Source organism: Hippocampus zosterae, chromosome 3, assembly GCF_025434085.1.
Source record: "Hippocampus zosterae strain Florida chromosome 3, ASM2543408v3, whole genome shotgun sequence".
Lineage (NCBI taxonomy): Eukaryota > Metazoa > Chordata > Actinopteri > Syngnathiformes > Syngnathidae > Hippocampus > Hippocampus zosterae.
In genome coordinates, this window is record NC_067453.1 from 14,513,396 (window position 1) to 14,533,245 (window position 19,850).

Sequence of the window (19,850 nt, forward strand, 5' to 3'; positions counted from 1 at the left end):
CAATGGATGCATAAAAGTATTTGCTGGAAATGTAATTGTTTAAAAATTAAAGTTAGGGCTGAACGGTTTTCATGCAAAATAATTCGAACTGAGATAGCTCAGCAATCGCACCTCCAGCAGTGGAGGTTTCCGACTCGTGCCATCTGGTGGATCTGGAGAAAAGCAGGTTGCCCCGCCCCTTTGCCGACATTCTCCAATGTGCCCTAGCAACCGGGGCCGAGCCCACAGTTCCCGCGTAACGTTCCCATCCTTATATGGGCAGCAGAATGCAGACGTACGCCAACGTCAGGGCGTCACTTATGCAAATGAGGACGATTGAAGAATCACACCACGGCTTCCAAAATGGAGGCGTGTAAGTGCGGCGCATGCGCACTCGCGTCCACAACTCTCCAGTCCAGCCCACAAGCGCAGACATCAACAAGAGACGCCGTAGTCCTGTTTGAAAATACAAACCCTGTACGGAATACTACTTTTGTTTTCGCCAACTTTTCACAACTTTGGACGGTAAGCGGGATGTTGTCTTTTTACTTCATTTTATTAAGTGTTTGTAAAACATACACCGGCGCGTTTGGAGTCCTGGGACTCTTAAACCGTATAATTTGACATTAAACTCCTCTTAAGTTATGTGCTTTCTCTGCGCCTCAACAACCGTTTAAGGCACGGCTTGCTTGACGTTGGATTTTAAGTGGAGAAAAACGTCTAGAATGTTTTTAAGAAGAAACTGAACGAACTGCATTTCGCACGCATGCAATGGCTGTTGTTCGTGGGTCGATGCAGCTGGCGACCGGGGCCGGGGGGCGGGGATGGTGTTGGTGCGAGCTAGGTAAAGGAACCACTCCAAAATGTCATTGCAGTCGATTTTTGGAGACGAATAGTTGTATCAATGTGTTTGTAGACGTGATTAGGTGCACATTGTGGCGCTGGTGGGGCGCGTGTCCCAACCAAGTTGGAGGAGCTCTCACGCCCACCCGTGTGCGGGAGCACGCGGCACCAGGCTGTCAACAAAACAAGCTAACAGACACTCCAACGTCCCGCCAAATGCTACACTTTAAAAAGGTCCCTTAGTGATGTTTAACATTTTTGAAACCGACAGCTCAGCGTATTTGACGGTACTTTGAAGTCGAGAAACATTGAAGTGGACGCTGTAAAAGACTTAAAATCAAATTAAACCACTGCCTTTTTGTAGAGGGTGAAAACGTGTTAGATTTACGCATATCTAACTACTTGGTGTTGCAAAATGAGGCAAACGTCGAGAACACGAAGCGTGTTTTCTTTGGGCTTTTTTTTAAAGGGGTGCGCATGAGCCATGTCGTGTGGCTCGCCATGCTGCCTCGGCCCAAGAGTGGGCGGCGGAAAATAAAATGACGACTCAACACGTTTCCTCTCAAGGAAAACAAGTCGGGGTACCGATAAGGGTGTGGGCGCGATAGTTTTGATCGTGATTTGTGGGACTTTTAAAAAGGCGTGTGAGGGATATTACAATTGTATTTTCGTTAGTTCGCATAACATCTCCTTCCGCCACGCGCTCCTTCCGCCGCCTTTCGTATATGTGGTGCGTGTTCGTTGCCATGTTGAAGTTACGTCACAGCAATCGTCTGCTGCGGAGATCGCGCTCGTCTACTAGGAAGCTCCACTCCGCAGACAATTTTGCAGCTCGACCTTGTGCGCTGAGTACCACGGTGCTTTAACTTAAAAACGTTTATGTCGGGACATTGTATTAAAATAAATAAAAACAGAATACAATGATATGCAAATCATGTTCAACCTATATTTAATTGAATACATTAAAGGGCAAGATATGTAATGTTCAAACAGATAAACTATTGTTTTTAGCACATAATCATTAATTTCAGGGCGGTAACACGCTAGGACGGGGGCTTTTTTTTGCATCCACTTTTGCATCGCTTTTTCTTTTAAAAGTATTCAATCTTCAGTTAACGTTTGGGTGCTGAGGACACTAATTGTTGGAGTTTTGTAGGTGGGATTGTTTTCCATTCTTGCCTGATGTACAATTTCAGCTGTTCAACAGACCGATATCTCCGTTGTCGTATTTTGCGCCTCATAATGCACCACACATTTTCAATGGGATACAGGTCTGGACTCCGGAGTCTAGTACCCGCCCAGAGGACACGACATTAACAATTTCAAACGTGCACTCGTCAAACCACACAACACTTTTCCACTTTGCATCAGTCCATCTTAGATGACCTTTGGGCAAGAGAAGCCAGCAGTGTTTCTGACTGTTGTTGAAAAATGTCTTTTGCTTTGCATAGTAGAGTTTTAATTCATGTATGTAGCAAAGAACTGTATTCCCTGACTTTGGTTTTCTAAAGTGTGCCTGAGCCCGTGGAGTGATATCCTTTACACCAGGGGTGCCCAAACTTTTTGGGCCCAAGATCTACTTTTCAATCAACTAACATCCCGGGATCTTCCCTTACCGGCACGTGCACACACGCGCGCACGCCATGATGAGAAACAGCCTGAAACGGAGGCATGCCACGCACTTTTGCAGCCTGTTAACTATCGTAGCTCACACATACCGTTTTAAAGTGCTTTCCTGGGCCCTCCAAGATTCCTATTCTTTGCTCGTGCCCTCGGTGAATTGTACACGAAGCAAACTCTGAATGAGAATCATGACGATAAAAGATAGAGCGCAACAGCTCTGATCACAAGCTGCAATTACAAACTGCTGAGCGCTAACAACTTCCGGTGACGTAATCACGCGCCACGGTAAATTTAAGAAAAATATATTACTAACAAGTACAAAGACACACAAATGGTTGTTTGTTTTTTTTCTTCTCGACACTCCTCGGAGCTACTTGGGACCTGTCTTAGATCTACCGGTAGATCAGGATCTACCTAATGGGCACCCCTGCTTTACACACTGATGTCGATTTTTGATACAGTGTCACTTAAAGGATTGACGGACGATCAGGGGCATTCAGTGTTTTGTGGTTTCGGTGGTTTTTGGCCTTAACGCTTACATCCAATGATTTCTTCAGATTCTCTGAACCTTTTCATATCATCTACAGTCCGTAATATTATTATGGACTGTAGCTGATGAAACCACCAAATTTAATGTATTGTATTTTGCCTCATTGGAATCCCTCTACTTATCTGGCTATCTATCTTCAACATTCAGAACAAACGCGTATACTGTATGTCAAAAATGATTTTCGCAATTATGCTATTAGGCCAAAGTTATTTTATTATGTATATTATTAATTATGGTGTCATGCATGTGTACTAAGTTCTAAAGTGTTTTATTTCAGCACATTGGACAGAAACAGCAGTCACTTTATGTCATGTGATTGCAAAACAGTGATAGTTATTATTTGAACTCTTTAAACCAATGTTGCCACTCGTATTGTTACAACAATAAAGCAGTGAAGGTCACAGCTGTCCAAAGTTTTACTGCATTTGCACTTGACCTTCACTTTATCACTGGATGTTAAAATGCGTTTCCTCACAAACATTTTGACCTTCAAGATTCGATTTGACTGCATAGTGTACACGAGTAATTCGGGGCTTTCATTATTTAAAAACCAAATACACATGCTCCTCAGATTTGCTGTCTTAAAAATGCCACTTTGCTGTCTAAATGTGTCAAACCAGATGATAAGAAGTCAGTACAGTATTCCTTTTTTTTTTTAAATCTCTGAGTGAAGAAACACCGCACTACAAAAACACACTTCTTTTTGCTATCCTTTAATGATTGAGGAAGGCAGGAATTACTTTTAATTGAAGATATTTTCTAACAATTGTATTGCAGAAAAGATCATGTTTAACATCTCTTTTAAGTGTGTGACATGACAAATATAAAATTAGAAAAATTGCATTTTTGCCAACAACGCCAAACCTAGTAAACACCTTACTTGATCAGTGCCAGATACTCTTTCCAGTCAGTCGCAGAAGTATTTATTTCAACTTTATCGATCCATGGCCAGAACATATTGTAATTTGCAATGCTGACCCGACCGAAAATAAGCAGCACATCTCATCTGTTCCCATTAGGGCTATTAATTTTATTAAATACTTTTGTTTTACCACTGTGTCACTGTAAAGAATAATGAATATCATTTTAAGTGTCATTGTTTTGTGAGAAACCCTATTCAGATTTTACACGGTCCAAATAAAGGCCTTCCCTGTAGCAAACCCCTATAGTAGCCTCTTGAGCCAAAGCAAATATTTCAAGTTAGAAAAAAATCTTGTACCACACCACCAAACAAAATGTCTGAAAAATTAGGCACACGGGTAAATTATGTACCTTCTGCTATTTAGTGGAATAGCATTTCATTGTTTTGCCTGTCACTATACAAAGTTGGCATTCATAGATGAACAAGAATATTGTATATTATAAAATAACGTGTGAACCAAAGATTGGGGGTTGGGGTGAATAATGAAAATGTTCTCTGTGAAGTGTGGTCTAATCTAACGTCATTTATGACAAGCATCTGTGTATTATTCGCCTCTATGCGTATTCCTGACTTTAACCGGTGTCAGAAATACACACCAGAGTGTGCTTTCTGTGCCTTGTGCATCTCTGTGGTTTCATACTGTCAAAAGACACCCTTAGGATTGATGGCAACACACACACACACACACACACACACACACACACACACACACACACATCTTCAGTCTAAGGGGGGTGCGGCTTTGCACGTTTTGCCGCAGTTGTGCTCACCATGTGCAGTGGAGACTCCAGTTTTGCCTAGCAACATAGCGGCATCCCTCTACAGTGGGCGTGCTCATTGCATTCATAATCATTGTTGGACTTTTCGGTCCACGTCAACCTCCCCCTGCAGCTTGGGCGTGCGTGCCGTATAATATTTTGGACTGGCCAAAACCAAAGCGCGCATGCCGAGAGCGCAGCATGGTGACATGATCTGTCTGACACGGTGTCTGACTGTTGACCTACTTCCCCCACACACACATCCATCCATGCAGCCCATGTGGGTCACAGCAAGGGATGCAAAACAATATATTTAGGGCTCTGTTCGTGACTAAGCATCCCATTTTGGGATTAATTGACATGTGAAATAAATGCAATAAAAACAGTGTGCCTTGATTTTTCCCTAAGTGCCCAATTTCAATTTCATGTCGAATTAACGTTCTATTTCAAAGGATTTTATCCATTCCATACACTTCAAACACATATCAATAGGCACTTTTTAAAGTGTTCAGCAATTGTTCTAATTTTTGCTGTTAAAAAAGGGACAGTGTTGAATTAGTATCACTTTTACTAAACTAAACGGAGGCTCAGAGGGGATCGAGCCTTTTCTGTTGCTGGTCCCTCTCTCTCGAATGACCTCCCACTGAACATTCGGCAAGCCTCCTCGCTGCCAATCTTCAAAACTCACTTGTATTCTTTGGCATTCGACTCAGCATGACTTAGATTTGTTCTTGGTTTTACTGTTTGGTGCTTTCTACCCCCTTTATTACCGATTTGTCTGACTGTTTATTGTGCATGTTAAATTGCTCCATGTACAGCACTTTGTATGCAGCGATGGCTGTTTGAAAGTGCTCTATAAATACTGTTGACTTGACTTGACTTTGAAGAAATAAAAAGATGACACAGCTTGCACAGTTTTTCAAATAAGAGCTCAAGTGTGCCTGCTCTGTTATATGTCACTTTCAGTTTAAGTCTACTGTAAAAATGGCAAATAAAACAGAGAATTCTGCAATGCAAACTTAAACCACATAGTGTTGATGTTTCATCTGACTAAAGTCTGCTCTGTTAATGCTCGCGCGAATTGCAAAATGCCTTTGACGGACTAATGGGAAGTCAAGTCAACATTATTTATAGAGCACATTCAAACAGCCATCGCTGCATACAAAGTGCTGTACATGGAGCAATTTAACATGCACAATTGGAAGAGGCATAGATGTTGTGGTCATTACTGTAGGTTGCACTAAAATTGCTAATAAAAGCCAACAATTCATGTCAAGGATTTGAAAATTACATAAAATTATCAAATTCGGGCATCCAATTTTTGTCAATTTCACAAACTGATACTGTTGGTCACGCGCCTCATGGGTCTGTTATTTTTGCAAATGAATTGCCAATCTAATACGGTACATTGAAAATAAACTTGCTCTCCTTCACCATGTAATGTCAACCCCTGAAACCAACATGCCACATTTTTTTGTGCTTTTGAGATGCAGGGATTCAGCCATAACCCTGGCATAAGAAATATTCGTAAAGATTAGCATTATTGAAAAGACCGAACTTTTCTTTGAAATGGTATTTCCGCGATACTATGTCACCAGTGGGTGTTTTTAAACGTGTATATTTGTGTTGTCTGGGCAAATGTGAGTGTGTATTTGTCACCAATCGATGAATGTATTTCAGTGACGTCATTGACGGGCTGTAACGTCTTTTGATTGTGTTTTTCTTTGCTTGCAGATGTTTGGCTTCCACAAGCCAAAAATGTACAGGAGTTTGGACGGCTGCTGCATCTGCCGCGCAAAGTCGTCCAGCTCTCGCTTCACGGACAGCAAGCGTTACGAGAAAGATTTCAGGAGCTGTTTCGGGTAAGTGTAGACCGCAGGAGAAGCGTTAAAGACGCGTGGCACTTTGTCATCCCATAACGAGATACCTTGCAGATTGAGCGAAATGCGATCTGGAGAGATCTGCAACGCTTGTGTGCTCCTGGTGAAGCGATGGAAAAAGCTACCGGTGGGAACCAAGAAGAACTGGAATCATGTGAGTACACCTGGGGAGAAGTGATAATCTATCACTCCAGTATATCATGGGAAGCGTTCACAACTCAACTCGGAAAAGGCTTGATCCCCTCTGAGCCTCCGCTTAGTTCTCGGTACCTCTAGACTCACCTGGGATATTAGGTGAAATTCTGTGATTATATAGACGTTACAGCCATGGGATGACACAGAAGGCACCAAACTCTAAATTCCACCTTGCCTGTTTGTTGTAAAAACCCATAGGAAAAGAACGATCACAGAACTACAAATCTGTGACATCGCAAGTCAGCGCTGTTCTTTCATGAGTTTGAATGACTTCTCGTCTCTGCAGGTGGTCGATGCTCGAGGTGGTCCTAGTCTAAAGTTGACCTCCAGGCCCAAGAAGATCAAGTCCATTACCAAGAAAGCCCGTCCAAGCCAGATCAACAGGCTGCAGAAAGAGCTCAAAAGAAACAGTTAATTATGCCTAATTTAAACTTCAAACGCAGCGTGTATTGTTTCTATACAAAGTGACATTGGTGTGAAATTTTAATATGAGCCACCAAATTTGTGAATTTAATTTGACCCTCCTGTGAGTTTTGGAACAGATGGTTGTTATCTCTAAAGCATCAATGTGTCACCCACCTTAGATTCCGACGCCCACAGCACCACATCCAGCGCTTCCCCGGCTCAGTCTCCCAGCTACAGTAACTTGTCCGACGACGGCTCCGACACTGAGCTGAGCCGACACGGGTCTGGCCGCTCGCCTGTCTTCTCCTTCCTGGACCTCACCTACTGGAAGAGGTACAGTACTTTCAACTGCTTAAGCGTTAACTGATTTTTAAAATGTGAGTAATCGTCGGCTTTTTTTGGTGCTAATTGGTTGTGAAATGGCAGAATTTTCTTTTTTGATGAACTGTTAATAATGCGCTATATTTTATTCTTAAAATTTGAATGCAAGCAAAATTTTCATCTACTTGCACCTGTGCAATTTGCAGATGTTTTTTCTTCCCTCTTTTTTAATTATTGTGCTTGAGTATTTGTTAAGATAAGATATCCTTTATTCGTCCCACACTGGGGAAATTTACAGCCTCCAGCAGCAAGAATGTATGTAGAAAGAAGAAAGAGAAAAAAACAACAAACATCTTTCAATTAAATGCAATATGAACACAAAATGGATAAATCGCAGTACTATTTACAATTTTCCTTCACATCATTTAATTATTATTATTATTATTATGATTGTTATTTTTTATTCATCAGCCTGACAGCAGTCGGTAGGAACGAGCATCGGTATCTCTCCTTCTTGGAGCACGGGTGTAACAGTCTCTGGCTGAAGGAGCTACCAAGTGCTGTCAGGGCGGGCTGGAGGGGAGGGACTGACCATCATAGTTTTAGCTTAGTTAGCATCCTTCTGTTGCCCACCTCCTCCAGAGTGTCAAGGGAGCAACCCAGGACAGAACTGGCCTTCCTGACCAGTCGCTCCAGTCTCTTTCTGTCCCGGGCTGAGATGCAGCCTGACCAGCAGACAATGCCATAATGGATGGCCGAGGCCACCACCGAGTCATAGAACGTCTTAAGGAGTGACCCCTGAACCCCAAAAGACCTCAGTTTCCTGAGTAGGAAACTGTCCTTTCCTAATCAGGGTGTCCGTGTTTGTAGACCAGTCCAGTTTGTCGTTCAGAAGAACACCAAGGTACTTGTAGGAGGTCACCCTCTCTATGTCCATACCCTGGTTGCCACACTTGATCCCATTTATCAGCAATATCGTGAAAACTTTACTTTGCAAGTTAACTGATAGTGTATGCCCCTAAATTATCTACTTTGTGCCCTTAAAATTTCAGGTTAGGGGCCACTGTACTCTTAGTTAAAAAAAGTCTGGAGATCTGATGTGAAAGACCCTTCGCGTTGATTTTTAATGAAAAAGTTAAGATGGTAAAAGTCCTTAATCTTAGTTTTGTACATTTTACTGGGCAAATTCAAAGTATGTTGGTGTATATTTGGTGAAATTACAGTTAACAAGTCAAATTTAAAATGTGAACTACTCTCTTCTTACTTGTATTACTATATAGCATAGTCTCAGAATACTGTCATTTATTTACAGTAACATACTGCTATTTTCATGTACTGCTGTGTTGGAGTAATTAAATGGCATTGCTGATGTGGAAGTAAACATTTTAGTCTTCCCATAATTTACTGTGAAATATTTACATAAAAATAATTTTGAAAGAAATGCAAATGGTAGCCTGCAATTTACTGTGAGTTTCGAGCCGCAAATTTTACAGTGCCTACTTGGATTTTCATCATCTGCCGTGTAGCTGCATCAAAAGGGATTTGCGATTACAGTACCTGTAAATACCACAACATGGTGGCAAAGCAATTGAAACGGCGAGGATCATAAAACATCACCATGTATTCATGTTAGAAAAATAACGAATTGGCGACTGTCTCCTTGTTTTATCCAGACAAAAGGTGTGCTGCGGAATCATCTACAAGGGTCGCTTCGGTGAGGTTCTGATCGACCCCCACCTGTTCAAGCCGTGCTGTCGCAAGAAGCAGCAGCAGCAGCGGCAGGAGGAGGACGATGAAGAAGAGGAACAGGATGATGATGACGACGACGACGTGGAGGAGGAAGAGGTGGAAGTCGAGGGGGGCCTGGAGGGAGGTGTGCCCGTAAGCCGGGTGACATCCCCTTCCGAGGAGGAGCAGCAGGGGAAGGAGACAGCGGCGGTGGCGGCAGATCAGCTACGTGTCACCGTGGTGACGACATCAGAAGAAGGCTGGTAAAGTCGCAAAGGTCTCCTGCACAGGTCTCCACCGTCCTCCTCGAGCACTTGCAAGGCGTCTCACAACGCCTTTGGTGATTTAAAGCAGCTGAAAATTTTCTGGTCTTCTCCGTCACAATGCTGGAGATTTGTTTTCTGTATTAGAGCAGTGTTTCCCAACCTTTATTGAGCCAAGGCATATACATTACAATACTAAATAAATAAAACAAAGAAATCAATAGTACACTACCAAACAAATAATGTCCACAAATGAAATGCACAGGTTAATTAATTATGTACCTTCTTTCATTGTTCTGCCTGTTACCATATGTCATTGGCATAGATGGATAAACATAGATATATTACTATTGGTGAATGAATATGAATTTTCAGGTCAATGAGGTGAAATTGGATAATTTCCTGTGACACCTAATGATATGTAGGGTTCCAAAGAGGGTGTACTTTTTCCAGCAAAGTTCCCCAAAGTTTCCGGTAAATCTCCAGGAGTAGTTCAACTGGGAAATTTCAGAAATCTTGCAGTTTGGAAAGTTTCTGTCCAAATTACAGTGGTGCCTTGCGATACAATTTGAATTTGTGTCGTGACCATGCTCGTACCTCTCTCAAATCAACCCTTTCTCCGTTGATATGAATTGAAATGCCATTAATTCGGTCCTGCCTCTTCCCATCAGAAATGCTTGTCACGTGTTTTTTACTGAGTGGAAGATAGCAATCTGTAATGTTGTACTTTAGAAATAACATACAGTATATTAATAACATCATTAGAATATAAAGAAATCAGTCGTTTGTGCTCAAAATTAATCAATTGTGACTCCTTCTGGACGACTTGGCCACTGAGAGCAGTTATAATGCAGTCATGCAGACACAAGCGAAGATTTTTCTGATGACTGCGCCTGACTCGGGCGGCACTAATATTAGTCATTTATTTGCGGAGGGTAAAGAACACGTGTCCGTGAGTAAAGTTATATTCTCTGTCTACATGTGTTGCTGCACAGTTTGTGTTCGAATATCTGTTACTTATAGTCTTTTAAAACCGCCATAGAAGCTAGTTGTTAACCCATCGATGGTCTAAGTACACCATGTGTAAAACTCTGTGTTTTATGATTAGTTTGACACTAACTACAACCGGAGGTGGCGGTAAACGTGAATATTTTCCTAGCTAGTTGTGCGAAGAGTTGAGTTGCATTCATTGCCGCCAGATCTCATATCTCACATTTTTGCATGCAAGTCAAGCAAACAAAACCTGCCGAATGATGGCTTGTACCTCAAAACACCAAAGTCGCATCACTTGTACTTAAAGGCACCACTGTAAATGCGAGATGAGGATAAGTTAAAGGAAAGTTTGCATATTCAAGCATGAATATAATGTGTTTTGTTTAGTCCTAAGCATGCATCACGACAATCATCAATTTCATTTTGTCGGTTTTCAACCCGACCGCTGCGGCATTATTGGTTGGGACTCACTGTATTAGGCAGATAACGTATGAACTTTCATGTCTTTCATCTTGTCCTATTTAATAGTCTTGCCTTCCCGACAAAAGGACCATCACCTCTCGTGTTTTTGTTTTTTGTTTTTAGACTCATGCTGGACTTTTAGTTTGCGGGTATGTTTAGATTTCACAATGCAATACAGTCGATCCCCGTTTCTTCCGCAAGACCTCGGTGCTACTTTGAGGTTCATCAACCAACTTTTAGGATGTAAACCTCAAAAAGAATGAACATTCACAGTGCATTTAGACAACGAAGACAGCCCTCTTCACATGTAGAAAAAAATCAAGAGACCTTGGGAATCATTTTTTTCCCCCATGTGTTCACAATCTATCTCGTTGTAATCCAGAATGACTGACAGTTTAGAGAATTTTTTTCCCAACAATACAATACTAGTACATGCTTTGTCCTCCAGAGTATGACAGTTCAGCACATGAGTAAAATGACTAGTGAAGTTGTTTTTCACGACTTACTGGTGACTGAAGTGTTGACGAGTTTGCTTTCGTCACTAGTTGCTCGCAGTTGTCATCTAGTGCACAGTTTTGCCTCACTAGTATCATGCAGTTGCCCTACTAGTTTGCCAAAGTTGCGCAAAAAGTGAGGACAAAGTACATACTTGTACAAGATCTTAAACGGATGTCGGAAAAAGTGCTCCAACGGTGGCCTCTCCCTACTCTCAGAGTAAGTTAAGTGATGCCCACTCCCGTCAAAAGAGTTGGTGTTTGTGGACCGGATTAGTTAAACGTGTCCGCAAACACTGGGCTGGGCTGCGCTCCAGTTTGAAAGCAGGCCTATTCACAGCTTCAACAGCAAAAGCACCAGCCTTACTCACGTGTGCGTCACACACACCGTGCATATAGTGTTCATTCCAAATCAGTTTCGAGAAACAAGAGCGAGAAGGGGAAAAAAAGGGACAGTCGCGGTTATTTATTGTGGCCTCAGCAACACGGAGTGCATTTTTTTTTTTTTTTTGCATGACCAGCAACGCCCACTCATCCAAAAGACCCCCACGATCTGATGCGTGAGTCGACGAAATTGCACGGCCTTACATAGAGTGTAAATCGTACTTTTTTTTTAATGATTATTTTTATTTTGGATCAATTTCTCTGATGAGATTATTTTTGTATGTAAAACAGAAAAAAACCTAGAAACGTGGAAAAAAATAGAAGTGTCTTTGCGTCACAATAACACAACATGGCAGCGAAAACAGAGAATCAATTTAAAGTTAGCAATATCAATATCACTCTTTTCTGTCATTCCCCGGTCAGTATATGACATAAAAGTAACTTTAAACAAGCTTATGAAGAGCTGTTCCAACATTTATTCACTATCCTTGATATCTTTGTTCTGTCCAGGTACTATGGTACATGTAGACCAAAAGTAGCACGAGTAGTGGCAAAAAAAACGTTACTAATAAGACACAGGTGTTCCACCAGTGGCCTGAATAGTCTTACTTGTAAAGACACAGAGTGTACTAGTACATGGACCTTAAACTGGATATCAATGATAACAAATGATACATGCTCAAGGGACTTTTTACACAAGCTGAAATTCTATGCCAATGCTCTTATGTACCACAAATGTGTAGTGATACTCATTTGTTTATGAGGTACCTCCATAAAACATGTATTTTGTAAAATCTCTTTGATAGAGGTCAATTTTTGTTTTTTGGATGTATTTTATTTCTCACCCGTCTGACATTGCTCACTTGTCTTGCGGTATTAATAAATCTTTCTATTATTTTGCGCACCTAGATATTAGGGACACCGCCGAGCAGCTTGCAAACTGACATATTTTGTCAAATGAAATGTTCTTTTTAAAAAATAATAAATCTGTGTTTATTTAATTTGACAAGTGAGCATGTAAGATGACTTTATTCATCAAGCGGAAGCCAAAGCACATTGAAAATCCCCCCCCCCCCCCCCAACAATGTCGAAGGCAATGCAGGTTTTTTATGGACACTTGTGCTTGTTCCATGTCATTTATATGTATGTTTGTCATTCTTAAAAAAAAGGAGAAAAGAAAAAAATAACACTAATATGAAATTTCACATTGTAGTCGGGAAGCTGCGGGTAGGCTATGTATATATTACAAGGCTGGGTTGGCCCTGATGGGGTTTGGTTATTTATTTATTTCATATTTATTTTATCTCGTTGCATCCCTGCTTCTCAAGTTCGAATACTTGCTTTGAATTATTTCCAGCTTGAGCGTCCGCATCCTGAGGTTCATCCTGAGCAAATTCTCTCGTGACATTTGCATCACATCAAATGACTAGGTTGTCCATACTTGTGAAGTGTTAAATATTTATTTCCTTGTCATTTGACTCGTGTACAACCTAACTTATTATCTGCCGACATCACTTTTAGATGTGTGTGTCAACGTAGACTGAGCAGCTGGTAGATTGCAACCAAACTGCATTCCACTCCCTCTGTTTTGAGTTTTAGAGAACGATCACTAGGATCTGCCGCGCTAGACTTTGCATGTATTGTTTGGTATGCATTTATTTCGCTTACACGTTAGATTAAGCGCTTTTGTATTTTTTTATACATCATGTACTTTTTTTACTCGTTCCTTAATAAAAGTAATTTTGTGAGTTTTACGGGAATGTTTCATGTGAATTTGTCTTTAGAACTCATATACACAGTTGCATGCAGTGGTGGTTTTGGGTGTGATGATGGTGGCGGGGGGTGCAACAATGCCTCACCCCAAAGAGTTGGTTTTCTATTGGCATCAGGAAAAGTACAGACTCGTTGTCACTATTGGGAGCTTGCCGCCCCCCCCCCCCCAATCCCCGTGTGAAGACATAGGGTTTTGAGGGGTGGGGGAACTCCAGTTAGCTCAGTTTCGGTAGACAGTGCGTTGGAGTGCCATGCCTAAATACATATTGTGTTGACTTTGTTCGGATCACCACTGGTTGCAAATGCTGTAAATCCAATTTTGGACCAATTTGTCGTAAAATGTGATGTGCGCTTTGTGGAAAATCACAGCAATAGACAAGGCACACTGCAATATCCTCTGGGCTTTATTCTGGCCTTCTGCATTTACCTCACTTCCCTTTTTTGAACCATTTTAGCAAATGCAATGAAACGAAACTTTCCAACAGTGGCGACAACTTCAACTTTTTAAACAGTAATATTCAACTTGGATCAACATATATGGTTTGGCTCTACGTGACAAGAATTGAGAGGTTAGTTGAAAGTCATGCAGTAAAAAAAAAACAACAACAAGAATTCACAGAAAAGGTGAAAGACTATACATCCATCCATTTTCTAAAATGTTTATCCTCAGGAGGGTCGCGGTCGTGACGGAGCGTATGCCGGCTGTCATCGGGCAATAGGCGGGATACCCCTTGACCTGGTAGCCAGCCAATCGCAGGGCACACATAGACGGACAACCATTCCTGCTCACACTCGCGAGTGTTCCATTAACCTGCAATGCAGGTTTTGGGGATGTTAGAGGAAACCAGAGTACTCACGCAGACACGGGGTACAACATGTAAACTCCACACAGGAAGGCCGGAACAGGAACGGAACAATGCACTTCTGCATGTGAGGCGGACACACTAACAGTGCTGCCTTAGGTGAAAAACTAATTCAACCGAAAAAGACTTGAGATTCGTGTTCCCCCCCCCCCCATTTTTGGCTGATATTCGGTTACCATAATCAATAAACGAACATTAAGTGAACAAATTTACAAACTTGGTAGGGAATTACAAAACACTGATGGCGCCCTCTGTCGTGTGTGTAGTGTCCTAGTAGTGTGCCGTCTCTACGTTTTTACGCGCAGCTGAATTTTGATAAATACAATCATGATAATAAAGAAATGCGTATGGAATATCGTTGTATTAATCTCATTTACCGCCATACTGAAGGTTTTAAATTTTGATATTTTAAATGGCTAAAAAAGTGCTTTTCATGAAAATATGTTACAGTAAGTGGAGTGGTGGAGTAGGTGGAGTAGAACTTCGTTGACGTAGGTAGGTGATTTACGTACAAATTCGCATTATGGTTTGTGTATATTGTTTTGTCATTATCTTCTCTCTTGGATTTGTAATGTGTGGTATTACTAGTAGCGTCCAATAAAGGGGAACTATATAAAAGGAGACACCACCGGACATGTAACACTCGTGACCGGAAGTAGACCCCCCCCCCCAAAATTTTTTGAACGATTTTGTTTTGATTTCACTAGCAGCTACCTGTGTAACGTTTAAGGTGCCCAAATACGGGCACTCATCAATACAAACATTTTCTGAGGAAACCCAGGTAGATATTCCCATTTTTTGTGCGTTGATTGTTATTTTTGCGTCCTTAATTAAGTTAGCCTTCCTTTATTTTAGCAGCAGTACTGCGGTCAAATAACATGATAGCTAAATTAAGAATCATACTTCGAGTCGTTCAACCGTAACTCAATTTAGGCTGACAGAATAGATATGAATAACATGACCTTGTAATAGCACTGCGTTTTCTTCCGTAGTCCACACACTTTTCAATTGCCCGGTTTTGTACTTTTTATGAAACATAACAACCAAACAAAACAACCCGTACAACTCAACGAAATATTGGGGGAAAATCTTTTCGACAGGGTACATATAAATACTCTCATACACTCCCATAACTGTTGATGTGGCGTTGTTAAAACGTAACCAATCATATTCAAACTCATGTTAAATGAGCACATACTGATACCTGCTACCATTTGCAGTTCTTCTTATATAACCCCAAATAAGATTCAGCTGCTGTAGTAGGGCTTTAGTATTAAATATATATATATATATAGAGAGAGAGAGAGAGAGAGAGAGAGAGAGAGAGAGAGAGAGAGAGAGAGAGAGAGAGAGAGAGAGAGAGAGAGAGAGAGAGAGAGAGAGAGAGAGAGAGAGAGAGAGAGAGAGAGAGAGAGAGAGAGAGAGAGAGAGAGAGAGAGAGAGAGAGAGAGAGAGAGAGAGAGAGAGAGAGAGAGAGAGAGAGAGAGAGAGAGAGAGAGAGAGAGAGAGAGAGAGAGAGAGAGAGAGAGAGAGAGAGAGAGAGAGAGAGAGAGAAGGAGAGGAGAGGAGAGGAGAGAGAGAGCGCTTTCTTTCAAAGGATTGAAGGTTATCTGTTTACACTGACTGCTATTTCGTAGTTTTCTCTATCTGGAGCTTCATCATGGTGGAGCCCAGTGCCTCCGGCGTGTTCTGCAGCCGGATGCTGAGCATGGTCAATTCCGAGGACGTCAACGCCATCATCCAGGCTCAGCGGCACATGTATGTGACATTCACAATCAAAACTGTCTTTTGTTACTAGCTTCAGTCTGTTTTATTACAACTCTTCTGTGCTTTCATTCAGTGCGAAGTTAACATTGAAGTACAATTGTACCTTGACTTAAGAGTTCACTTATCATAACTCAGTTTAATCATTTATCCACATTGAAATGCGAATGGCATCACTCTGGAGCCTTCAACAATACTGAGTATTGATAACTCTCATACATTTGTCAAATCACATTTCAATTAACATCATGAGAACTTAATGTGAAAAAATACCTTTCTTTCTTTCTCTCCCTGTGATTGTTCTGTTCTCACCAGCAGTTGAGTTACTTACTTGAGTTCACTAAATCCAGTTTAAGCAGGAAATTGTTTTGGGACTTTGTGAAACTAACACACAAAATTACAAATATATAAAAGCACAAACATGTATGCAACTGGTATCGCATCACACTTTGTATAATGTACACAGGTAAGTACAGTAAACTGACGATGTTGCCTGTGCTGCAGCGCATTAATAAGGAAAAAGATTCCTTATTAATGCACTGGACAATAATAACATTATTTTATTCTGAATAACATTTTTTATTCTCATTCGATGAAAGCAGGTAAATGTGTTAAAGTATATATTGTAATGCTTAGTCATATTGCCCAAGTTGAGTTAGCAAATAAACATACGTTTTGTTAGCAACACACTCATAATGCAATCTAAGCATTGAGCAATCATGAACACACACACAAAAACTCTAGATCTATCTATCTATCTATCTATCTATCTATCTATCTATCTATCTATCTATCTATCTATCTATCTATCTATCTATCTATCTATCTATCTATCTATCTATCTATCTATCTATCTATCTATCTATCTATCTATCTATCTATCTATCTATCTATCTATCTATCTATCTATCTATCTATCTATCTATCTATCTATCTATCTATCTATCTATCTATCTATCTATCTATCTATCTATCTATCTATCTATCTATCTATCTATCTATCTATCTATCTATCTATCTATCTATCTATCTATCTATCTATCTATCTATCTATCTATCTATCTATCTATCTATCTATCTATCTATCTATCTATCTATCTATCTGTAGACAGACAGTTACAAGAAAAAGTATGTGAACCCTTTGCTGTTTGCGCACACACAGACACACACGCACACACGCACACACACACACACACATTTTCCGATCCACCCTGAACCAGTTACCAGCCAATCGCAGGGCACACAGAGTTGAACAACCATCCGCGCTTAGACTCACACCTAGGGACAATTTTGAGTGGTCAATCGGCCTGCCATGCATGTTTTTGAAAAACTGAAGTACGCGGGGAAAACCCATGCAGGCCTGGGAGAAACACACATGCATACATACATATATAAACACACACATATGTAAGTATTTTTTCCCTATCAGGCTGGACCGCTTTGAGAAGACCAACGAAATGCTGATCAACTTCAACGGCCTGTCCAACGTGCGACTGCAGCAGATGAATGAGCGCTTCTTGCTCCACACGCGTACCCTCGTCGAGATGAAGAAAGATTTGGACAGCGTCTTCCGACGGATTAGGTTGGGTCATTTAACTCATTCAGTACCAGCCAATTCTAGACCAAGTCTGAAAAGACGTTTAAAAACGTCTTCGGGAGTGAATGAGTTAAAAGACAGGAGTCCAACATCCGGCCCTCGGGCTATTGCCATTGTCGTTTATTCCAATGATAACATTAAACAGGGATTGCAAAAAAAGACTATGAATAAAAATAACGTGTTGCTTTTCATTTTTAAGTACTGTTCAGTTTTTGTCGTTGTTGTTTTGAACAGTAATGTGCAATACAGTTTGCTCTTCGATTTTTCGGTATGTGACCTTCAATGGAAACATTTTGGACATTGCTGATTAAAAGTTTTTTTTTTTTTTTTTAACGTTTCAGGACGCTCAAGGGGAAGATTGGCAAGCAGTACCCAGAGGCTTTCAGTAGTAAGTTACTGTTTGTGTATCCATGTCATAAACAATTTCAAGGAGCTAAAGGGTTAACCCTTACCCTTTATGACAAATTTTCATTTCCATGACAGTCACAAAACCCCAAACACTAGCAGTAGTGAAGTCAGGATTACCTTACTAAAATATTTGTATGGAAAAACCTTTGCAAGCCAAATATATAAAACAAAGCATGACTGTCAGGGAAAGTCAAGTTAAAAAAAAAATCTCACTGATAATGCCTTCAATGCCATCCCATTAGTCTATATAGAAAATTCTGATGAATAAAGCCATTTATCCATCTCAGAAGGTTGCTATTTTGCCACTTGCTGTCAACTGAAAATGACATCATAGTTGCTCAGTGCTCAGCTTGTGAATGCCACATAACCAAAGCCAGAAAACAGGCAAGCTGTGATTGGTTGATTGGCTGTTACCCGAGCCCTTAGGTACTGCAATGTCATTTCCAGTCAACAGCAAGTGCCAAAATAAGATGGACAAATAAGGGTGAGTCTTTCTGCACAAATGCAATATTCACCCTGGGTCAACATCATGGCAACGTTGCCTCTCGGACATTTAGCAGTTTCTGTATTTTATTTAATTTCCCTGAAAAAGAAGCCTGAACTACTCTTCTTTGGCCAGACATCCATGAGTCACCCATCCCGGAGAACGACGACAATGATGACTTGGACCCGGCGCCACCAAGTGGAGCCGCCACCATCACCATGGCCACCTCAGGCCAGAGCTCAGATTTCTGCGACTCCAGTCCTGACGTTGTTTCGCCCGCTGCCAGCAGATGTTCTGAAGAGCTCTCCCAAGAAGCGCCCGACACACCCGTTTCGGACACCGGACTGCATCGGACGGCTGGACTGCAGGATGAGGGCCCAGACTCTGTTTCGGCTGAGTAGCTTCACGTTACACGTAGATGGACTCAACTTCAATATTTTTTTTTAAATACAGTGGTAAGTTAACTTACCACTTTCGAGTTATGTTAGTTTTTGAGTTATGAGTCGCTTGAACGAAGTGGGGGAACAAATGGAGCAGTTACAGTACTGTAATGCCCTTGCATGTGGGCAAGGAGAGCGACAGTCGCAGATGCACTTTAAGCAGTTCAGTGAACGGGACACATGGTCAAACACACAAATGGAAAATGAGAACACTTGCAAGGATCTGCAGAAGGCCACAGCTGAGACCCAGTAGCTTGCACGCAGGCAAAAATTAACCAACTCCAGCTCTTGATGCCACTCACGTGGCCACACCCTCTAGAGACATGCATCATGTTTGTTGTTCAGCATTTGCAAATTTGTAGCTTTTTGGGAGGCTTGGGGTGGGGGGTGGGGGCATAATGACAACAGTCCAACTCAAAACCGGAAGGCCGGAACTGGCATTTGAATCCAGAACCATGGCACTGCGCGTTAGACACGCTCACCAGTAGCACACCATTCTTAGTTCTCTTTATTTGAAATTTATTAGGTACTATTTACAAGTCAAGCTTTCAGTGTCAAAACCATTGTTATTATTATGAATCATCATTGACGATCACAAGTACGCCAATATGCGATGCATGTGCAATTGTGTCTTCAGTAAATGGTCCACTTTATACACATGAAGTGGATCCTTTTTTTTGCCCTGTCTTAGAGTCGTGTCGAGTCACATGACTCTACTTTG

At 41.3% G+C, this 19,850-nt stretch overlaps 2 protein-coding genes and 1 long non-coding RNA gene across 3 annotated transcripts; 2 read left to right on the forward strand and 1 right to left on the reverse strand.

Moving 5' to 3' along the window:
- Positions 1 to 339: 339 nt before the first annotated feature.
- Positions 340 to 13,554, forward strand: LOC127598160 (SIN3-HDAC complex-associated factor-like). The gene is made up of 6 exons (XM_052061787.1): positions 340 to 504; positions 6,410 to 6,537; positions 6,610 to 6,709; positions 7,037 to 7,160; positions 7,335 to 7,488; positions 9,150 to 13,554. The coding sequence occupies exons 1-6, from the start codon at positions 343 to 345 to the stop codon at positions 9,469 to 9,471; spliced, it is 990 nt and encodes a 329-aa protein (XP_051917747.1). The 5' UTR covers positions 340 to 342; the 3' UTR covers positions 9,472 to 13,554.
- A 400-nt stretch (positions 13,555 to 13,954) lies between these two features.
- LOC127598211 (uncharacterized) lies at positions 13,955 to 16,195 on the reverse strand. Its single transcript, XR_007961878.1, has 2 exons — positions 16,055 to 16,195; positions 13,955 to 14,526 (listed from the first exon to the last, which is right to left on the reverse strand). It is a non-coding gene; the product is annotated as an uncharacterized LOC127598211 (long non-coding RNA).
- kxd1 (KxDL motif containing 1) lies at positions 16,080 to 19,782 on the forward strand. The gene is made up of 4 exons (XM_052061833.1): positions 16,080 to 16,194; positions 17,630 to 17,782; positions 18,139 to 18,185; positions 18,825 to 19,782. The coding sequence occupies exons 1-4, from the start codon at positions 16,097 to 16,099 to the stop codon at positions 19,088 to 19,090; spliced, it is 564 nt and encodes a 187-aa protein (XP_051917793.1). The 5' UTR covers positions 16,080 to 16,096; the 3' UTR covers positions 19,091 to 19,782.
- The last annotated feature ends 68 nt before the right edge of the window (positions 19,783 to 19,850 follow it).